Raw genomic sequence first — 23,056 nt, forward strand, 5'->3', positions numbered from 1 at the left:
AGCTTTTAATTAGCTACTGTAAAGTTTGAGCTGGAAACTTCAACCAGGAAACAGTCAAATTATATTGGAGTTGGTTAAAAGCTTTATAGAGCAGTTATGTAATTGTCAATGGGTTATTGACTCTCACTTCAATTTCTGTTAAATTCATAGGGCACTGCACGTTGCGATTCTGTAAACCATCTGAAGTGCTAGGTGGTGAAAATGAGTAATTTCTTGCTTGTAATTTGGAATAGGATGATAGGTAGAGAAAAAACTGGTTTTGCTCTCAACCATGTGTGTCTTGGAGACTGAAAGACAACATAGGTGAGCAGCAGCCTAAGAATACTTCGGGAGCTTGGTAGCATACTTCAGGTTGTGATTTGATTTATGTTCTTTGAAGTGCCAACAGCTTAAAATTTTGTCAAATAATAGCAATATTTTTGAGGATAGGAAGACAAGGTTCCTTTATATCTTTGTTGGGCTGGATGGGATGAGTGAAGGGAAAAGTTTTTTACAAGGTCTACTGCCTTATGCAATGGAGATCGTCAGCCTTTCAGGAACAGTACATGAGACCATTTTCTCTCCCTAAGAAGAAAGCTAATGTCACTCCTGTCTTCAAAAAGCTTCTGTACTGTTAGGCAACCTAGAAGATCTCTTGGCTATAACAGTGACTGGAAGAGCCTATTGCATCTTGACTGTTAGCTTCAATGCAAGGAATCCAAGGGAAGCCTAAGGACATCCACCTGAGTCTACTTACTGAAGCAAGCTGAAATAACTTACTGAAATACCAGTGTTTTCCTGCCTGACAGTAGTTGGCTGTATCAGCATCCACAGTCTCTTCAGAAGAGAGGTTTGATGCCTATAAAACCTCAGAGCTATTATTGGAGTTAAGAAGCTTAAAGGTATCTAAGGATCTTCTCTCTTCAGTCTGCTGCCAGTCTCTAGGGTGTGAGGTTTAGAAGTCCTGTCAGCTAAAACTCATTCATCCCTATTGCAGCACCAATTTAGAAAGAGCTGACCAAGAGAGAAGATACTGGCTTTTTCAGGACAATCTGCCATACATCCCAGCATAGCCTATTCATGCRGATTGTCGTCATAGTAATGCCAAATATTTTATGGAGCTAAAAGAATAATAGTTTCTTTGGCTTGTCTTTTAAACTAATATCTCAATCTTGTGCACAGCTGTTTTGGATATCCTTGATTCACTTTCTGTGTCTAGGATGTCATTACCTGCCAAGGAGTGTGTCCTGATAGCCTCTGGGCTACTTGCTATACTCTGGCCTCTTGACTGCATTTTTCAGTGTACAAGGATGTTATCCCTTGCAAGTATTAAATACATTTGAAAAAAAAAATCCTTTCTTTGGCTGTAGTTCGAGGGGCACAGTAAAATATCTCCTACCAGATGTTACAGCTGTTTCTGGTGAAGGAAGAAGTCATTTTGTATTGTTAAATATCCTGTTGTGAAAAAGGTCTGTGACAGCTTCCATGAATTACTGCCACAGTGTCTTTTGCAGAGTCTTCTAAGTAGCAACAAAGAACAAGGAACAGGTCATGGAACATGGTGCCTTGTCAGCCTTGCTTTCTGCTGGTGAGATTTGCCCTCAGACCTTCTTGATACCTGAAACTAGGAGCATAATCTCTGGGAGTAAAGCATCACCCACAGTTAAGGAAGATCAAGCTGGGAACAGCTGAAGCCAGTTGGGTGTGGGCACTGAGGGAGATGGCTGATGTCACTGCAAAGCCATTCTCTAGCATGTTGCAAAATTGTGGCATATCTCRGGTTGTGATTTGATTTATGATCTTATTTATGATCTTTGGAGCGCCAACAGTTAGAGAATCTAGTTCTTGAGGCGAGGGGCGGGGGGAGAGAGAAAGAAAAAAGAAAAAGAAAAAAAAAAAGGAAATTCCATACATTTTCCAAAATCAGAAGGAAAAGGCTGTTGAACTCCAGCCTTGTCACTTCCAGCCCTGGGAAAATTCCAGGAGCAACTCCTTCTCCGGAAGCATGTGAAGGACAAGGATGTTGAGAAAGATTGACAAGTATTTGCTAAGCACAGCTAATGTCTGATCAGTCAGATTGCCTTCTCTCAGAGGATGGGCTCTGGATAAGAGGAGAACAATGCATAGCTTTTCGTTTGACTTCTTTATAAAGGCCTTTGACACATTTTCTCATAATCTTGTTTCTACCTGAGTGGTGGTAACATGGATTTGATAGTGGACTAAAAGATATGATGGAAAACTGGCCCAACTACTGGGCTCCAAGGGTTGTCATCAGCAGTATGACGTCCAGTGGGCGGTTGGTTACTTGAGGCATGCTTCAGGACTTGATGCTGAGTCCAGTCTGTTTAACATCTTTCTTAATAAACTGAATGCAGGGATGGAGTGTACCTTGGGCAGATCTGGGGATGATACCATACTGGGAAGAATGATGTGCTGGAAGGGAAGGCTGCTGTTCAGAAGGACCTCAAAAGACTGGGATTAACAAGTTCAGCAGAGGCTACTGCCAAGTCCTGCAGCTGACTGGAAGGAGCCTGGTAGTGGTGCAAGATGGGACTGACTGGATAGAGAGCAGCTCTCACTAAAGGCCCTTGGGAATCTTGGTGGGCAGCAAATCAGACTGGAGTCAGCTTGGGCGGGGGGGGGGGGGTGTAGAGGAGGGCTTGCAGCCTCAGTCTGGACTGTCTTAGCAAGGATGTGAATAGCTGGTGGAGGAGAGGATTCCTTCTGCCTCTGACCCTGCTGCATCTGGAGTCCTGTGTCTGGTTTGGAGCTCCCCAGAACAGAACAAAGCAGATGTTAACTGAACAATGTAAATTCTGCAGAAGACACCTGGATGGAAAAGGGAGCTAGAGAATTAGGTGTATTAGGAAAGGTGGCAAGAAATGCCTTGGTTCAGCCTATGGGGGAGAAGGCAAAGGTGAGCTCTTCGGGCTATCATCCCCTCTCTCCTGGAAGGACACAGAGAATTCAGAGCCAGCCTCTTCCTGGAGATGCACACAAGTAGGACAAGAGGCAGTAGATAAGTTGCAGTACAGGGCAATCCCAGAAGATTCCCTCTGCTAAGGTAAGATCGCTGTACTTACTGTATTGGATCTTCAGGCGCTGGAGTTGGTCTAAAATTGTTTTGGGATGAGTGTCTTTACAGTAACTGTTTCATTGTAATAAAGAATAAAAGTAGGAGATGTAGACCTAAGATTTTTACCCAATCTGTCCTTACCTCTACTCATTCCTCTTCCTCTTTTTTTTTTTTTTTTTTTTTTTTTTTTTTCCAAATTAGCACCTTCTGGAAATTAGACTTTAATTTTTCAGTGGAAGTAGTAGCCTACCTTCCAGCCAGATGTCTTAGCTATTGTAGCCTGTAGCCATCCTATTCAATTTTTGAAGTACTGCTTCTGGTCTCCTGACTTTTTTCCTCTCTCATAAGATGCTATTTCAGTTTAAAATACAATGGTTCCTGGATCAAGGGACATCTGTTGTTATCTCTCTATGTTCTACAGCAGGCAAGGTTTGTCTTCTGCAGGACTGGGGTTTATCTAATTACAGTCTTCTGAAACCAGACTCTTTTCAGAGATGCAGATCGAAATGGCAAGAGCCAGCTATCACAGATTGCAATGAGGAAAATTCTGAGTGTACATTGTAGGAAATTCTTCACTGTAGGAGTGTTGCAACACAGTAATAGGTTTCTCTGGGCAGTGGTGGAATCTCCATCCTTGGAGATTTTCAGAATTTTATTGAGGAAAGCCATGAACAACGTGATTTACCTTTAGTGTCACCCCTGCTTTGAGCAAGAGGTTGAACTAGAGAATTCTATAAACCTAAACTTTTCCAGGACTGGGAAATTACAAACCATGTGTAGGTTCTCCCTGTCATAAATCATTGAAGACTTCCTTTGTCCTTCTAGGTTGTATGTCAGGACACACTTTGTGATCTCAAATGTCAAGCTAACTAGCTGAGCAGCTTATGAATTTTCCTTCAGGTGTCTTCTGTAAGAAGACACTAACTCCTCTTTCCCCTCCTGCCTACTCACAAGAGCAGTCTTCTATGTCGTCTTGGTTTGGAGAGACAATTTGGAGAGAGGCAATTTTTTAAAGCCTGTGAGCTCATGACTATGAATTCCTGAGCTTGAGGTTGTTGTGTAYGTTCATCTGCTTTCTTTTGCTTGGAGTTGTTGATTTTCTTGCAGAAAAGTTTACCACCCAGCTCTTGACTGATAAACTCAGACTTGCCATCATGAATGCGTGAGAAATGCAATGTGTTTAACTTAACAAATAAATAGATAATTTTGTACCAAATTTGGACAGCATATATGCTAGCATGTGTAAAGGATGACTGAGATCTATAGTCAAGAACTGTTTGATAGTTTACTTTTGCACCAATCTGGATGGTGTAATGCATAGTAAGTATGTGAAAATGCAACCATGTAGTGGACCTTAAGGGGATTTTGCTGACTCACTACTCAGGTGGGCATGTAGTAACTTGGGCTGAATGTGAAAAGGTGCATTAAGAGGAAAATACATGGTTCTTCACATGATAGTGGCCATTTCTTCTGTTTTTGAATACATTACAAGTAAATGATCTTGTCACTCATTATCAAGATAATACTGACCTGTAACTTTCTTCTTGTAGAAGACATTTWAAATTTGCTTTGTTTTATTCTTTCACTGTATTTGTTAAGACAGAACTGCAAAGAACAATCATAGTAAGGTTTGTATTATGCTAGGTACAAACCTCACTGTCCCAAAAGTGAGAGCTACCCCAAAGCAGCAGGGGTATCTGTCCATTTATCAATCCATTCAATTCATATATCCATTTGATTTGTTCTTCACTGATCTGCCTCTGGATAGAGCCTGGGTATGATGTTGGTCTGGGAAACTATGTGTGTCTTTCTGAGGAGGGAATATAGAAGTTGAGCTCTATAAACCTTAAGTTTTATTTATTTGCAGGAGTTGTTCTTGCTTGGGGATTGTGGTAAAAGCAGCGATACTTTGGTTGTCTGAGATCTACATAGACATTTGTGTTCTTGATCTGATCTTGATTGAAATTCTGTAGCTTTAACATTGTGGAATTTTATTGAAAGTTTGTTCTTACAGTTCTCACAAATACTGCTTTCATGGCCATGACATCAGACTGTCTAAGATGCTTATTGTTGGATGTGGGGAAGGGGAGAGGCATATGGACTTCTGAAGCATCTAGATCTATAGGGAAGTTATGAGTGTGTGGTTTAAAATGGCCTAATCAGACTTAAAATGATCCAGATTTTTTTCCCTTAGTTTCAGAGCTTGTCTGAATAAGTGTTCCCTGTATGTGACAGCAGGTATTGTTTACAGTAATGCCTGGCAGGTGACCTCTCACTCCTGAGAGTACTATCAAATCCTTTTTCCCTCAGTGAATTGAGATGGACTCTTTTGTTTGTTATGGGCTAGTGGAAGAGATCTTATATTCAAGAAGTGTAAAATTATCTCCTGTTTCTGCTAGGAGAAGAAAGATATTTATTCATTTGGAAGCAAGCCTTAATTGTAATACGTAAGTTTTTTATTTGGTCTGTACTGATTTAGTCATATCTGTTCAGGATCCCAAATAAATGGAGGAGGAAGAGACATCAAAAGAAATGACTTCTCTGCAGTAACTGCCTCAAACTGCCTCAAAGTTTGTATAAAATGCATATAAGATTTATCAAAATGATTTAGAATGGGACATAACTGATTCTTGATTCTACTTTTTATTTTCTGAGGTGGAAAAAGTATGCACAGGTGATCATATGGATGGACTCCTTTATCCTGCTAAGAGGATACCACCATTAGTGAAGAGTGATACAGAGCAAGGAAGAGCATCTCAAAACGTTACTTCTTCAAAAGCAGACCCTTTGTTAAAGCCACGCATGGAAACCACATCTGCTTCACTTAGCAGTGACTTCAAGCAGAAAGTTGCCAACATCTTGCTGAAGTATTCCAGTGGTCTTTGGGCTAACGCACTTCCCAAGCTGTATCAAGACACTTACCAGCTAAAATTTCCAGAGGGTGTTCTAAATAATTTAGAGTTGCTTTCGGAGGTATGCACAGTGGACCACATATCTGATAACCCAAAAAAGGCCATCCTGTATGCTAAACCCCAAAGACACATTGATGAGAATCTGAATGTCACTGAGAAAGTCCACATTCATGATGTGAAGGCCTCAGCTGAACAGCAGTATGAAGAATCCAAAGAACAGTATCCAGAGAGCATGACCGTCCCTCCTCTAGTCGTTCCTGCAGAAGGATCCCTGTCTGTTTTGGTAGTAGAACTGAACAACACTAATGAGGTCATAATTAGGCAAGTTCTGACTTCAGAATCACTTTCTTTTTTAGCTTTATTTATAAATCTGCATATTTTTATTGTATAGCTTTGCCATAAGACAACAGGTGAACAGGAAACTGCAGGTTTGTTATTTGCTAATGCTGTTAATGAAAGTTAAGAATCCTTTTGTCTGTGCATTTGAATAGAAGTTTGCTGAGATTGGCTGAGTGAGCTGATCAGTTTTATCATTATCTTGTCTGAGAACCAAAGCAGGCTTGAACTGTTGGAAGGCCATGTTAAGTAATCCTTATGTAGATCTTGGCATTTTTCACATATTGCTTTGCCATTATATAAATCAATTTTTTTTTTTATCTTCTGAAACTGACTTACTACCAGCTAGGTGTGATTTGAATGTGTTCAGATCACATTGCAATTTTTGGGGGTAGGAGTAGATGAGCTTTCATCCAGCAGTGAGCTACAAGTGCTTCTTAGTTTTGATAGTTGTTAATCTGCCCAGCTTTAGGCGATACTCTAAAAAGTGGATTGTAGTTACTGCGTTATGTRTATGTTATGGTAATGTGTCACGCAATAACATAAGCTTAGTATATTTCATTGTTGGTATATATAACATAGAAATCCCAACAGTTCTTTAAAAGCTATGACTTTTTGAAGAATACTTTATTCTAAATGATTGCAAATTGACCTAAATCTTAAACAGTTTTATGTCACTTGACTTATGTCACTGGTAGTATACTGTATTATCAAGGTTTTTTTCTTCTCAGTTTCTGCAGTTTCAGTTTACATTAGTTTACTGATTCTCAAAGGTCTTCATTAGCATCTAAAGAAGTATGTGTGTAGTTTACTTAGCTCTTCTAACTGTGAAACACAAACCTGGTTCCTTATTACTGGCGAGTAATATTAAACACAAACTGTAAAGTTGAAATTTAAATACTTTTTTTTTTTYCCCCTCTAGCAACAGCAGTATATTGGAACACTTAATCTGGAACTTTAAGTTTCAGCTGATCAGCTTAGTTCTCTGAACTCACAGAACTGTAATGGCTAGTAATTCTTAGAGAAAAATCCATGCTTGGAGACTATAAAGGAAATTCTCATATGAGAACATCATCATCTTTGTTTTATGTGCTAGCACCATTTTATATTGTATTTTTTTCTCAGACAAAGTGTTGTATATTGTACATTTCCTTGGCCACAAATGAAACAGCAGGGAGCATGTTTATAATCTTGTTTTATGTACTAGTCATATCACAAAACTTGTATTAAGGCAAGAGCCTTTAACCATCTTTAACATCTGTACTTCTACTGAGTGGAAAAGTCAGTCATTTTAATGAAGACAAGACTGCCAGAATTTGTGAGTGAGCTTGACTTTAAAACMAAAGTAGGAGGAAGAATTAAAGAAAAGAGCTTTTCTTTGGGTACTCCTGTGAAAGTTGTGTTTAAGTTTAGTCTGAGAAAGGAAGGACAATGGTGAAAGATGAATTAGTGCCAGCAAAAACAGTGAATGTAACAAATAATCTGAACCTAGGAATRCTGAAACAATTGGGCAAAATGCTTATTGCATGTTTTATATAAAGAAAAGCAGAACAAACTATCCAACTCTACTTCCATCTTGCTATGCAAGTGAGACAACTGTACAAAACACTTTCCTTTTCACCATACACCTTTTAATTCTGACAGCATTCATAACTTGCTGTATACGTAAGACACTTCAATTTTCTCATCTGTTATTTTAAGGAGGTTTTCAGGAATTATTTGTGGAKAACTGTTCTTGCTGAAACTTGATTTTCTTCTCATATGGATGGGCTCCAATATAGGGTTAACACCCCAAAACTGAGTTGTGCCTCTTTTGGCAATATTGTCYGATTTGGATGGGTTCAGAGCATGCTTTGTTTGACTTAATCCATGTTGACCTGGTGGTCAGTTTTGCTTGGAGCCTTTTCTGGCCTTTCTTGGTGCCTTCCTTCTGTTCGCAAGATAMTCCATTCCCACCTCTATCATTGCCAGGGTTTCTTTCTTCCCAGGTGCAGGACATGACACTTATCCTTGTTGAATATCATGCGAAATGGGCTGACAGGAACCTCCAGCCTGTCCGGTCCTCCCTGGATGAGAGACCTGCCCTCAGGTTTATCAACTCAACCCCCCACCCTCACCCTCAACTTGGTGTCATGTGCAAACTCGGAGCAAGCAGTCCAATGCCACTTCCAGGTCACTGGTGAGGAAATTAAACAGTAGAGGTCCCAGGATAGACCTGTATGGTATTTCACTGGTCATCAGCCTCCAGGTAAAGTATATCCCATTAATCACTGTGCTCTGAGCTGATCATCTGACCAGTTTATTTTACCTATCTAGTGGTCCACACATCATGACTGTAATATCTGAGCTTGGATACAGAATATTATGGGAGATAGTGTCAGAAGACTGGCTAAAGTTGAGATAAATGACATCCACCACTCTCCCTTCTTACAGAAGTGTACTCATCACAGAAGGCAATGAGGTTCGTTGGGCATGATTTACGCTTGGCAAGTCAATGTTTTACTGGCTATTCCCCATCACCACCTTCATATGCCCAGAAATGTGTTCTGAGAGAACTTGTTCTTCCCCCCTGACCCGGGACCAAAGTGAGGCTGATCTGTCTGTAGTTCCCCAAATTCATCTTTTTGTTTTTCCTAAAGATGAGAGCAATACCTGGTGTTGTCTGCTCATTGGAGTCTTCCCTCATCTTCATGACCTTTCAAAGATGATAGCAGCCTTGCAAGGACATCAGCCAGCTCTCTTAGCACCCTTGTGCACATYCTGTCTGGTTCCGTGGAGTTCTATAGTTCAGGTCTTCTCACGTAATCCCTTACTTGATCTTCAGCTGCTGCTGGTATGACTGAGTATCCACCCATTGACATGTGTTGAAGATGTTAAGCTGCTTTTGTGACTTATGTAACAAATACCTCCTGTGAAACATTTGTGATCATTTTCTTTCAAATATTCTCTGAGTTTTTAGCCTGTAAATATATGTATATATTTTTTTGATACATAGTCAAATCATGCCGTTTAGATGACTCATGCATACTGCAGGTCATCCCAAAAGGCTTAATATGTAAATGATGAACTCTTGTCAGATGTGAAATAGAAGCAAAACTGCGAAGGATGTGCCCAGGACATTCTGTCTTTTCTGAAATGAAGCGGTGCTTATCTCAGTTGTTGAAGAAAACTAAAGATAGCTATTCTAAATGATTTCATCATCCTTCCAAATGTTTGCTGTAATTTTTACATCTTTTTTTTTTCCTAGCAGCAGCAAGATTAATGCAATTTTTGCATTTTGCTTAACAGTTTTTAATCAACCATGGAAAAGAAGCTTCAGTTCTTAGATTTTTACCCTTATCCTGAAAAGGAGATGTCGTTTCACCCAACACATTTTCCCCAATCTGGCCACAGACTACAACAGGCAGAGATCAGGACTCCAGTCAACATAATGAAAAGATACAGTAAGCACTTAAAAAGAATTTTCAGCTCCCTGAACAGGTCTGTGGCACAAGAGCTGCTGTCTGACTTCTAGTCCCGCTTACAGAATGTGGCTTCCTGTTGCCTCCACCATTGGCCCACTGAGGGGAGAGAATTCAGCTTGGCTAGTAAACAGTATTTCTGCCTCACTCCAGAATGAGGTGGATAGTGGATTGCTGATGATAGCAACTGTGCTCTGGCTGTGGAAAACTCCTTTGTCTGATTTGATAAAGAGTGTCTGTAAGAAATAATGTAGCATGCTGCATCCATATGAATTGGAACTGCCTCCCATATGACATTGAGTTGAGGCCGCTCTAAAGCGGCAGTTCCAAAATTTTGGACCATGGTTCTCAGACAACATTAAGYAATAAATTTTCTGTTGTTCTGTGTACGTATATGGTGTTGATTAATGTTGTCTTGGCACCAGATACTGGAATGAATGCTTAGATCTGTCTGCTTTCTTGGGCAAAGTTTCTCATCTTCAAGGTCAAACAAGTCTTGAGGGAAATAGTTGTTTTTTTTTTTTTTTTTTTTTTTTTTTTTTTTTTTTAGCCAGGGAAAGATGTTTGTGTGAACATACAAGAAGGAAACAATGCATGGACTCATTCTTCCTTTGCATGTCCTAGCAGTCACTTTCACTCCTTTTGTTTAAGGACTGTGTAGAAGCTGGTTTTGGCAGCATCAACAAAATTGAGATTCCTCTTTGTGCCTTACTTGAGTAATACCTCTTTACTTTCTTGGCGTATGACTGAGTGTTGCTTAGCTAAAGTCTTTGTATTGGGTTACTAATTAAGACAAAATTCAAAGGTTTTGAGCTATTTCAAATTTGAGACTTTGGACTGTTCTTTAAGAATTCTGTTGTAGGCAGAATGAAAGTGAAATGATTGAAATGTTCTTGGATATTCTGTATATACTTACAGTAGCATGAAGGCAGAGATGATACAGAATTCTTGCAAGAAATAATTACCACTTTTATCCTCAAATACTTTGAGTTTCCCAGCTCGAGGTCTGGTACTTTTTTCCCACTTTTATCCCTTTGAATAGACAAAATATTAGTTTTYTTTAACTATAGGAACATAACTAATCTGTTCTTTCACAATGAAGCAGCAAGCTGGACATGCAAATTAGTTCCAACCGAGAATGATGCTGAATGCATAGGACATGACTTGCAGAGTCTGATCACCTGCATGTAGATTAACACACACTTCCAGAAAATTATTTTTCAGATTCTTTTAACAAAAAGAAAGTTGGAAAGCAACCTCAATCACCTTTGATCAGCCAAAAAACTTTTTTAATGCAGTTTTTACCTATTCCCTGAAAATAGTGAGGCAAGAAGTTCTGAAAAATTCAAGATACTTCTATTTTCTGTTAAGTATCTTTAAGAAACAAATGCTAAGAAATAAACTTTTGAATAGTACATACGCATCTACCTGTGTCCACTGCTAGTTCCTTATGAAGCATGTGAGTGTTTGCATAGAAATGAAAGGGTGGTTAGGCTTGAAAACAATGTGTAATTAAATGATGTGTTAGTAGAAGACCCTCATTTTCATGAAGAGAGTCTGGGAAATGATCAAAGGCAAATTAATTTTTTTAACAAAGCACAGTATGTCATAGTACAATAACGGCGCTAGTTCTGGATGTATATCCAATTTTCATAATAAACTTATCTTTTTATAGCATGATATACCAAATATTGTGATAGAAATAAGTATTAATCATTTACAAACAATTTTAATGTAGTTAAAAGTAGCTGCTAACACAACTTCAGAAGTAAGTTTTTCTTCTGTCTTTTCTAATCTAACTTGTTCCTAAAATGTTTAGAATGTCCTGTTTGGATCTATCACTAAGTTTACATAGTTTACACTGAAGACTTAGGTGGCAGACCGCTTTAGTATGAGCAAGGTCAGCAGTCTAATACCAAAATCATTTTGAAGCTAAGAAGAGAGTAAACAGGATATGGTTTGACAGCTGACCTCTAAAGCTATTTTAAATGCCTTGTGCTTTGATCAACTTTAGTGAAAACCTAATTGAATAAGCTGGTGCTCCTAACAGCAGAGGATCTTCAGAAATTACATACTAGTTTTGTATTGTACCTAGTCTCTGATGCTGCTCTACTGTTCTGATCAAGTTCCTCTGCATTACTATAATAAACAAGTAACAGCTTTTGCTAGAAATCTRGTTGAGCCAGTTAGACTTTATATAGTTGGACCATATTTAGCTCTGGAGAATACTAATTTTTATATGAATTGCTATTTCTCTATAGCCCTCAATCAAAAAAGAGTTTCARTGCTGCTGTGCTTGGAAACTATATTTATTTATAAATTTATTCGTATTTGAATATTCATATGAATGTTCTTATGTTTTTATTGAGCCTTCTGTAATCATACCCTGACTCTTCTGTTTTGTTTCATTTGTGTTTGTTTTTCCTGAAATACTGTAGGTATGTAGGTAAAGATTATTCTTCTGCCCAGGAACGGATGGAAGATGAGATGAAAGAATATTACAGTCAGAATCCTKCAGTGTCACTGGTTCAGTCTGTAAGTGTTGGGCAACTTGTTGCTGTACATGTTGAGGAAGAAGCCTGGTTGCGTGCTCAGATAACTTCTGTGGAAGACAACAGAATAAAGGCAAGCAGCTGTTTGTTCTTGTGCTTGAAACAGTTCTGTTTGCTTTTTTTTGTTTTTTTTTTTTGTTTTTTTTGTTTTTTTTTTTTTTTTTTGGATAAACAGTCAATTCTGAAATGTGCTACAATAGTGTTCTCTCCTTCCCTGTCTGGAAATAGTTCTTTTTTCAGTTACATGAGAAACTAAGAACTCTTTTGAAGTTACATAATTGTCTAAATTAAATGGTCTTTTAGTCCCATATCTATCCATGAAAATACTTTATTTTGGGGGTTGTGGTTTGGTTTATATGGGACTTGGCACTGTAGCACTTCTGTGCTGGTAAATGTACCTTTGATAATCTTAGGAAGAATAGGTATAGTAGTGCTATTTAGCATGGGAAGGGAAAGTGAAAAGAGAAGTGTGAACAGGCTAAAGACCTATGACCTGTATCTAGCCTGAAATCTTGCCCCAGAGCATTTATCACATTCATTAAACAGCAAGACAGTGGGAAGATATACTAGTGTTTCAACAACTTTGCTCACCAAAGTAGATTGGGTGTTCTAGGAGTTACCTGGTGTGCTTGTTAAACACTTTTAATGGACATTATTTAACTCCTTTAAACCTTTCCTGAGCCAGACAGGCTGCTCTTGTTCATTTACTGCAAAGCTAGAACATGTAATTGAATTATAAGAACAATTTCAAACTTTTTAAGTTATTCCTTTACTTAATCAAAACCTATGTTTTTATTTTTTTTCTTTCCCTGGTTAGGTGACTTTTTATGCTTAACATACTTCTAATGTTGATCCATTTCATTAATGTTTAAATAGTACCTGTATTAGAATTAATTACTGAGAAATTTAGTGTGATACCCTTCAGCTGAAATTTGACGGATAGAGGAAAGTGTCAAAACTCAACTTTGTAAAACATTATGTTGATTTCAGAGAAATGGAAAGGATAGTGATAGCAAATATGCCTCTGACGTCTCTCAAGCCTGAATAGCAGCAGAAAGAAGGCTGCACTGCAGCATTTGCAATCATCCTCAGACCTCCCTTTTGCAAGTTTGGTATGCAGATACTTTGCATGTTAAAGTTTAGAAAACTGCTATAAAAGGCCCTGTCAAAGTCTTGTTTCTCTTGCCTTAGTCTTGATTACCTGTTACCAATCAGCAGTATCCCTACTAATTTCCTTTAATACATGTGGTATTTGTAGCAAAGTTATTAGAAGCATACATCGAAACAATCCATTTTAAAGCTATAAAAACCAAAGGCAAACTGTAGAGTGGCACTGAAATGGTACTTAGGTTTTCAACATTTCAAAACTAAAATTCAGAATTGTCAGTTTATTACTTTTTTTTTTCATGCAGCTTCAGGTAATGTGTGCTGAGTCTTTCTAGCACTCTTTCTGTGAAGAACTGACTTTTTGTGGAATGGTTGGAGAGGATAATTTTAGGGATCTTGAAGGCGGCTTTCCTTGAAAATTCTGAACATCAAAGCAGTGAAACAAGCATAAGCCTAATAGCAATATATAATACTAATTTACTGAGAAGTGGCATGCCTATTCAGTGGATGCACAGAGAATGTTATAACTGAATATATTTTCCCTAGACTCAAGGATATATTCTTAAAAAAGATATTAAAGAACTTGTTTTTATTTCCTTTTCCATTATCAGGTGTGCTATGTTGATTATGGCTTCAGTGAGGTTATTGAAAAGAAYGATGTGTACAAGCTAGGCAAACAGTTCTACTCACTTCCATTTCAGGCTGCAAAATGTAAACTGGCAGGTAAGAGAAAGCCACTGACTATATAGCTTGCCATTAGGTGACTTATGGATTGAAGCATCTCAACCTGGGTGTTGGGATCCTTGTTTATAATAGATTCTGTCCAAGGCAGTTTAGTCTAAGCAGATGCAGGTAGATGTGGAAGGAAGGAAAAGGAGAGCAAAAGAGGTAAGGAAGAAGATGAGTTTTTTTTTTCTTTTTTTTTTTGTTTGTTTGTTTTTTAACAAAACTTTATCAAAATATGACAGTGCCTATCTAATGGAACTTAAATTGTTTCTGTGCTTATCTTACATAGAATGAGCTTGGATATTTTTGCCTTTTAATGTATGTGTTCCTAAAGAAATTTAAAAGAAATAGCTGATAATGTGTGAAACAACGTACTGGCACAACTCCTTGTTCCAGAAATAAGGCATGTCTGTTGGCTAGGTATGGTGATACTCCTGGATATGATCTATTCTAATCAATTTAAAGTGATCCTTCTCCTCTCAGTACTTGCAGATTTCCTAGACTGCAGAAAATTTACCTTCCAATAACTGGCCATTTATAACTTTACAAATTGTATTTCAAAGGTATTGAATTACCAAGAACAAGCTTTATTTATTTATTTACCTTTGCACTCTTTTTCCTTTACACATTTGTCTTAATGTCAGAATTGTCTGATTCTTTATGCAAAAGGTGGGTGGGTTTTTTGGAGTTTTTTTGTTTGTTTGTTTTGGTTTTGGGGTTCTTTTTTTAAGAGATGACTTTCTGTGTTAAAGGGGGAGAGATTAAGCAGAGTACAAGTAGGGGTGCAATATGAATTTCCAACTACATTCTGACTCTGGGAAAGGCTACTGTTGCAAACACAAACCTGGTTGTATTTTCCTTCAAAGTGATATAGGAGAAGTATCACTTGTTTTACAGGGCTGGAATTCTTCTGTGATGATCCTGTTTTAGTAAAAACTGTGGAATCGCAAACTTGCAGCAAGATATTTGCTGTGGAAATATTGGAAAAGAGTGATATTCCTCTTCTTGTTCTCTATGACACATCTGGAGAAGATGATATCAACATCAATGCTACCTGTCGGAAGGTGTTGTATGACAAGTCCCTTGAACTGCACCTACAGGTATCTTCCTGTTTCTCAATTTATTAAAAATTATTGGCCACAGAGGTCTGGGATGCATAAAAAACAATGTGCAAAAATTTGCTGAGTTTGTGTGTGTGCTTTTCCCTTTCTTGTCTGGTGCAGGTAGATGCAATATATACAAATGTCAGAGTAACCAGCGTTTCTTCTGATGGAAGCCTGTATTGCCAGGTACCGTCTAAAGGCTTGTCCAGGCTCTCTGAAATCTTACAGAAGCTAGAAGACTACTTCCATTACAAGGTAGGTCTGTGATGAGGAGGGTAGTGGTGGAGTAATGTGTTGTTTTTTTCAGTTTATCCTTTTTCTCACACAAGGTCAAGTTTCTGGGGTAGCTACAGACTGTCTTCAGAATGGCTCCAAGTTCTGCACATAGACTTTGAGAGACAGCCTTCAGAGTGAAAGTTTATTTTAGTTCTCTTTTGTTTAGATGTTTTCTCTAATACTGTCACTATCAGTAACTACTTAAAATTTTTCTTGAGTAGTTTCAAGAAAATATTGAACAATAACAGAATGACTCTTAACAGTAACTTCAAGTGGAAGCTTCAGAGGAAGCACTGCTTCAGACTGATAAAATCTGTGCATAGGTACTACCATATACTGTTCTCTGGAGAACTGACTCATACGATGGAATTAAGGTGCATAAACCAACTGGCCCATGGCACAGTGTGTGCAAAGTGTCAAAGAGCAGTGTAACCAAGAGCTCTTCTTTTTAGTCTGGCTTGCTTGTGGGTTGTATGGTCTTAATCTGGTGTGCTGCACACCTGGTCTCTCTACCCTGTAATTTTTGAACATACTGACTAATTYCAACCAGACTGATATATAGGCAGTATTCTCAAAAGAATTAAGTTGCCTTATGTAGGCTCTGAACCAAGATGTCTGTATACAGGCATATACAGCAAACCTAATTAAACATAAGAGAATTTATGCGAAGAGGAATATTCTAAGAGAACCTAAGTTGTACAATATCCAGCTCAAACATTAGAGAATCAAAACATGAAGTGCAAATCCTTGAAAACTTTGGCACTGTAATATCCACTGCTTGGGAAATGCACAATTCTTCACACTTCAAAATGTTTCAGCATTTCAGCATTTTTCAAAATATTTTTGGGTGTACAGTTTGAGCTTTAGACTTGTTGAGACATGTTATCTTGTTATCTTGAGCATATTTCAGTTCTTGAGATTCAGTTTCAAGCAGGCTGAACACTGAAGAAAAGAGAACAAAGCTCTGAATGGTTTAGCCACATCAAAACAGCCAGCCAGCCAGATATTTAAAAGGTCCATATTTTGTGAGCATAGTTTACATGAGGTGATTATTGGTATCAAAGATAGAACTTGATGTTCAGAATTTTCAATATTGATGAGGGGAAGGAGGGACATGAATGAAGCACTATTAACTTTGAAGCGTATCTTCAGGGGTTTTTAGCTTGTAAATTTCAACTAACTAAGGTGACCTTGGGTTCTCTTGTGCCTTGTTATGTATTTAGGGTCGTGAAGATCTTAGGGTCATCATGATTCACATACCACCTTCATTTCGCATACCACCTTCATTTGAGGCAGTAGTAAATTTAAGTCATTAGATACTTTGAATGATGTATTCTTTAATATAAGAGGGGAACTTCACCAGTTGTCTACCACAACTCTGCACTGCTCTTCCTTTTCAGAATATCAATAATAATAGTCAGTGAAGTTTATATTCTAAACATCCAAAAGCAATGGAAGGGTGTGTGGTTTTTTATTTTTGTTCTGTCCTGGTAATTTACATCCTTTCAGTTCACCTGTAAGAACTGTTACTAGGAAGTAAAGCTTTACTGGTTGGGGAAACTTAAACAGTGTGTGATACAAGATGCTTCTGAAGCTGGAAAGAAACTTTGAGTTTGAAACTGAGCTATTGCTTCTCAGAATTGTTCCATGTGTAGCTTTTGTAATGATTAGTTCTGTGCCAGATAGTAATGGCTCTATGCATTATAACTTCTGTTTTTGTATTTGCAGACATCTGAATATAATGTATCATTACCTTTCTGTGGCAAAATCTGCTTATTTCCTTATAAAGGAAAATGGACACGTGTAGAGGTAAGTAGYATTCAAAGAATAGCAACAGTTTCTGTGCCTAGAACTCTCTCTTTTTGTTTAGCTAAATCTGGATCCTTGTTTTCTCTAAAGCTTGTTATAGTGCATGTCTGTTGTATTGGTTAACTTAACTAAAGTTTGTCCTAAAATGTAGAATGATCTTCTGAAACAAAGCGTTTGTACAAATTTGCAAAATACTGGTTTACCAATATGCTTCCCTTTTTTTCTTACCTTAATTTTTATCCTTAAAATGACACTCTTCCTTTCTTATTTCAGATAACAATTGTTCACAGTAGTAGGGCACTTGATGTGCAGTTCATGGATACTGGAACAGTTGCATCTGTAAAAGTATCAGAGCTTAGAGAGATCCCATCACAATTCTTGAGAGAAATAATTGCAATACCTCCTCAGGTATAAAGACATGTTAAAGCTAATCTATACTAGATTTCTTAACAGTGTTTGTAGTGCTGCTCCTTCTAGATTTAAGTAACAATTATTTTTGTTCAATAACATTCAATATTGGAGTGATTTCACTGTGTATCTCTGCCTGAAGTAATTCATAATTTAGTCTTGTGTATTGAGAGGCTGTTGTAGTGGTGGTGTGCGAGTAATRATAGTAGTTATGCATGTTCCCTGTCTCTGTTTGTAATACATTATCAAATCTAGCTGCATTAATAAAGTTTGTGTAAATAGGAAGTTGAGTAGTACAATGACTTTAGAGTCCCACATTGTTAAATTTTACCCTCTATACTTAATTCTTTTCTTAGGCTATGAAATGTTGCCTAGCAGATCTGCCTCTCAACACTGGCATGTGGACTCCAGATGCTGTACTGTGGCTAAGAGATACTGTATTGAATTGTCCTGATTTTAGCATGAAGGTAAACAGTCAAAATGATTCTGTCACTTGAAATCTACCGACCTATGGAAAAAGCTCTGGAGGCTTAAGCATTCAACAATACTTTTTTTTTTTTGTAAATAACATACGAAATATAAATATATACTATTATATATATTTCTCATTAAAAAGTTTGTAACCAACGATGTGAAGCCCTTTTCTTGGGACATTTGACAAAAGCATATTTACTTAAGATTGTCAGAAGGTGCTTTGTCTTCTCAAGAATTTGGGAACTAACTTCCATTCACATTTTCCTGTGCCAACCCAAACAGAAGCAAGAATTCTTTTACCACAAAATGAGGAAAAAGATCAGTTGTTCATGTTTCCCAGGTAAAAGGATGTAAATGTTGGGAAATTCCCGAATTCTTTTTATGCCTCTTAAGTGAGGATAACTTTCTCTTTCTCATCTTGGAAAGTACCTTTATTTTTGTTTGTGTTTTTCTTTTCTAGTCTAGTATGACTTAGCATATATAATGGTATACTTAAAGTTTCTATTCTCTTGGAACCAAAATTATTTCCACTTGCAATGTGTCACATCTAATTCAGTTAACTGAAAACACTTTTCTAAACAATTTTTTTCATAGATTGTGTCTAAACAAAGCTGACTTCCTCTTAAAAGTCTACTTACAGATACTGTCAGAGCTCTTAGGGGTACACTTTGATATGTTTGGTAGCTTTCCTTGTCTTTTTGCTTGCTTTTGCAAAAAAGACCATGTACTTAAAATATTGTTCCTATAATCTGAGACATGAGTGTTACAACTGGCTTTTTTGAACATCCTCCTCCAACTCAGTTTCAATTTGGTACTGACCTTCACTTGCTTAAATAATAGAAGACAGATATCCACTTTAACTGAGGAAAAAATTTGTTCTTGTCTCTTATCTACTGGCTAGAAGTAGTAATGTCTTGTGCGGATTAGTGTAGAAAGTCTAGGGAAATGCACCAGTAYCTGTAAACAAACATTAGATAATATATTTTGTGAAACTAAAATTGATGCCTTTTTAATCAACAATTCTATCATAGCTAGCATAAATAAAAAAAAATAGATGAGAAAATACTTTTATACCAATGCTTGAAAATTATGGATAATACAAAGCTGGAAATATCTTTCTTTTTCCTCATCATTAACAGGCTTCATCTCCTATAATAAGGAAGAGAATTCTGAAGGATTAGGTGTTAATCTTTAATAGTATTATTTAATTGTTCAAACTATATGAACACTAGCTAATGTTGTCATGAAAACTAGAATCATACACCTCATCCAAAGGCGATAGTATGACTGAACCTGTTAGGTGGAACAGAACTCAATTCAAGCTTTTGAATTTGGTCCTCACTAGTGGAATAGCTGTAACTGCTCTTTAGAGCTGGTATATTGCTTACCGTCCAGCAACTGTTAACACACGTGGGATAATCTCAAACACTTTTGTGCACATAGTGTGATGAACTGTTGCTTTATTTCTGTTAGAGGCCTTAATCTTTTGTACAAAACCAGATCTGCATTTAATATTCAAGTTGGAAGTTAAACGACGTTTTCTTTCTGAAGGTGRCTAAACTGGATGGCACAAAGGAAACTGCACATATTTACTTGTTTACTCCAGAGAATTTCCCAGATGTGGATCGTAGCATCAATCGCCAGATCATAAATGCAGACTTGTGGAAACATCAGAAAGATGTCTTCCTGAGTGTTACACCCAGTGGAACTAGCTCCACAAAAGTAAAAACTGAAACTGTGTCAACTCTGGAGTTAACTAGTCTAGGCTCTGAGAAGAGTTTCACTGATTCAGTCAAGCCTGCTTTAGAATGCAGTAGTGCAGTGCCTACCATTGATATGCCTCCACCTCTACTATTATCAAAGCTTGGTGAGCCCATGGATGTCTACATCTCAGTTGCCTGCCATCCAGGTCACTTTGTTGTCCAGCCTTGGCAAGAGCTACATAATCTAGAAGTCCTTATGGAAGAAATGATGCTGTACTACAGCATGGCAGAGGAGAGGCCTGTGAGCATTGAAAAAAACAAGCTGTATGCAGCTAAAGTTGAAAACAAGTAAGTAGATATTTATTGAAAACAAATTTTTCAAAGGCAGTCTTTTACCTACAGCAATACTTAAATCTTAGTAAATCATCATCCCTAGCTCTGTTGAAGTTAGTGACAGAATTACACATTTCCCATAAAGTTCAGCCTTGATACAATTTCTTCGGGAAATGCTTTGTCTGTACTGTTGACAAGGTGGCAGATGTCTGATGATATCCAAGAGATTAAGGGAGTAGATAAGGTTGCAGTCTCTTCATGCTTCCAGATCACAGTTGGAAGAATCTATTCAGATTGCAGCAGATCTGAGAAGCTTGAGACAGGGCTGTAAGGATGATGATATTACTATTACTGTGCTGCAGGTAGCTTATTCTGGTGCCTTGGCTGTGTGTGAATACTAATTCAAATCCTCTACTCTTATTCTCCTCCTTTTTAGGTGGTACAGGGTGATAATAAAAGGAATTCTTACAAATGGTTTATTGTCAGTTTATGAGCTGGACTATGGTAAACATGAGCTTGTCAGCATGAAGAAAGTACAACCACTCATGGACGCTTTCAGGAAACTACCTTTCCAAGCTATAATAGCTCAGCTTGCTGGTAAGTAGTAATGATTTACAATTTTGTTAATGAAAGTCATACAGCAGTAGGGCTACCAGATGAGTAGTGATGTTGGCAGAGACGAAGGCTGGTGGCATAATTGTTTTTCACTAAAATAAGCATGTACTCACTTAAAGAAACCTACACAATGCATGCATACTTACGCCAACAAAGTAGCTTTACTGTTCTCTGTATAGGTGATGGTGGTTATATTTTGTTAGTCCTATTTTGATGTTAGCCCTAGCTAGAATACTTTTAATTACTATATATAAACCTGAAGACTGCTTGAACTTTCACAGTAACTGATTTTCAGTGTCACTAGTATTTATCATTTTATTTGTGATATTTAATTTGCAAAGACAGGAAAATCAAAACTGAATGGCTTTCAGAGCCTTAAACATAGTATCCAGTATAAACTATGAAAGTTATGATATATCTGCTGAGAAGAACATGCATTCTGATTATCTTAATCTGCATGAACACCATAGGGACTGGACGCTGACTTCTGTAGAATTTTTTCTTGTGTATTTTACCAATATTGTAACTTGTTCACACTTGGAATCTTCTGGAGTTGCCGGAAGCAGCAGTCTAGGTAGATGAGGCAGAGCAGGGAGGCTTTCACCAAATTTAAGCAAAATATGTGGACTGAGAAAATTGGGAATAGAGAGTGTGCATAGATTAAAAAACAACAACAACAAAAACTAAAAGCTGGCCTCTGCTTGCTGTCTCTTTTTCTTTTCAAAATTTTTCTGTCGTTTCTGCATTGCTTTTAAAAGTAGTTGTTCTTATTTAAATGCTACTTCTCATCTCGTTTTTTCGTAAATACTAATCTAGACTTCAGTTACAAAATGTGCTTGTGTGAGATGACAGGCTATAAAGTTGGTACTCTGATTGTAGGTTGCTTTCTGTGGATCTGCTTTCCTGAATAGCCTCTGCATGACTTAGAATCATAGAATGGTAAGGTTGGAAGGGACCTCTGGAGGTCATCTAGTCCAACCTTCAGCATAGCCCATACAAGGACTGAACCCACAACCTTGGCATTAGTAGCACCATACTCTAACCAACTGAGCTAAACCTGCCYGCTCAGGGTTTGCTTTAAATTAGTGAAGTTGACTGTGTTCCCACTAATTTGAGGTCCTAGGAGGGCAATGCTGAAATGAAGCTGATGTCTAGCTGTGTCTCTCTACTGGGTAGTACAGGATCCAGCTGAGTAAGCCAACTGATGGCTCAGTTAGTCATCCAGTTTTCATGCTCCAGAGAGTCCAGAGTAGCTAGTTAAGCTGGCCTCTAAGCTGCATCATATTGCCAAAGCGGTCCAATAAAGCCAAGACAACCAGAAACTATTTGCTTGCTGTTCTTYCACTTTTGCTCCTTTTTTCATGTCTGTTTACTCTCACTCTAGTATATTTTCTTGTACAATCTCTTTTGCTTCCCCACTGTAGCCTTTCCTAGTTTTGATTACCCTTTTTCAACTGCTGACTTCTCATTCCTTCTGTACCTTCAAGAGCTGTCCGTATTGTCTTGTCCTGTCAGTAACAAGCTGCTGCTAGTAGTGAAAGTCAAGTGCCATCACTCTCCTCCTTTTATCTGTAACTTGCTGCTTGGATATACATCTACAATATTTGAGCCCCTTGTCTCTAGATGCTGCACACTAGCTGTGGTCTAGGAAGACCAAGTCTCCAGCAGTTGCTTGCTTCTTGGTGGATGACAGCCACATTCAAAAATCTGTTTGGATTCTAGTGTCACATCTCTGATCAGACCTGCCTTGTGAAATTCTGATGTCAAAGAATAACAGGAGCTGGAAGGCATTTCTCTTCAGTTCTGCTCTCTGCAGATGTAGCTTAGGAGTTGTAGATTTGGAAGATATTTTAGTAGCTGGTATTGTTTTGAGATGAAGAAAACTTAATCTAAAACAAGTCTCTCTATAAAAATAATTTCAGCATTCTGATTTGTCTAGATAACATAGCTTGATTGTACATGGTAGCTACCACAATCTGAAATGCACATTGCCTTTCAGTTCTGCAAACTTGTCCGTATCTTAAGACTTCAAGAAAAAATAAATGGCCTTATTCTCTGTAATTAACCTTGTTTGCATGGGAGATGAGTGAGCCTGCATCTTCTCTCAAGCTAAACCGCTTTCAATAGCGCTTCCTTGAAATATCTATTTTCTCAAGTATTTAAACTTACCCATGTTCTTTATAACT

General features: G+C 37.8%; 1 protein-coding gene across 3 annotated transcripts in view; it reads left to right on the plus strand.

The window, feature by feature from the left end:
* TDRD7 (tudor domain containing 7) overlaps positions 1 to 23,056 on the plus strand; it is a 45,877-nt gene that overhangs the window by 15,971 nt on the left and 6,850 nt on the right. For all 3 annotated transcript variants that reach the window (XM_085317117.1, XM_085317108.1, XM_085317099.1), the window contains exons 4-13: positions 5,711 to 6,288; positions 12,203 to 12,389; positions 14,035 to 14,146; positions 15,047 to 15,249; positions 15,373 to 15,507; positions 17,257 to 17,337; positions 17,611 to 17,745; positions 18,102 to 18,212; positions 19,771 to 20,270; positions 20,692 to 20,852. In XM_085317117.1, coding sequence (XP_085173243.1) covers positions 5,711 to 6,288; positions 12,203 to 12,389; positions 14,035 to 14,146; positions 15,047 to 15,249; positions 15,373 to 15,507; positions 17,257 to 17,337; positions 17,611 to 17,745; positions 18,102 to 18,212; positions 19,771 to 20,270; positions 20,692 to 20,852 — 2,203 coding nt within the window. The remainder of the gene's footprint in view (positions 1 to 5,710; positions 6,289 to 12,202; positions 12,390 to 14,034; positions 14,147 to 15,046; positions 15,250 to 15,372; positions 15,508 to 17,256; positions 17,338 to 17,610; positions 17,746 to 18,101; positions 18,213 to 19,770; positions 20,271 to 20,691; positions 20,853 to 23,056) is intronic.

This window comes from Rhea americana, unplaced genomic scaffold (assembly GCF_003343005.1).
Source record: "Rhea americana isolate MKP2758 unplaced genomic scaffold, rheAme1 scaffold_115, whole genome shotgun sequence".
In the NCBI taxonomy this organism is placed as follows: domain Eukaryota; kingdom Metazoa; phylum Chordata; class Aves; order Rheiformes; family Rheidae; genus Rhea; species Rhea americana.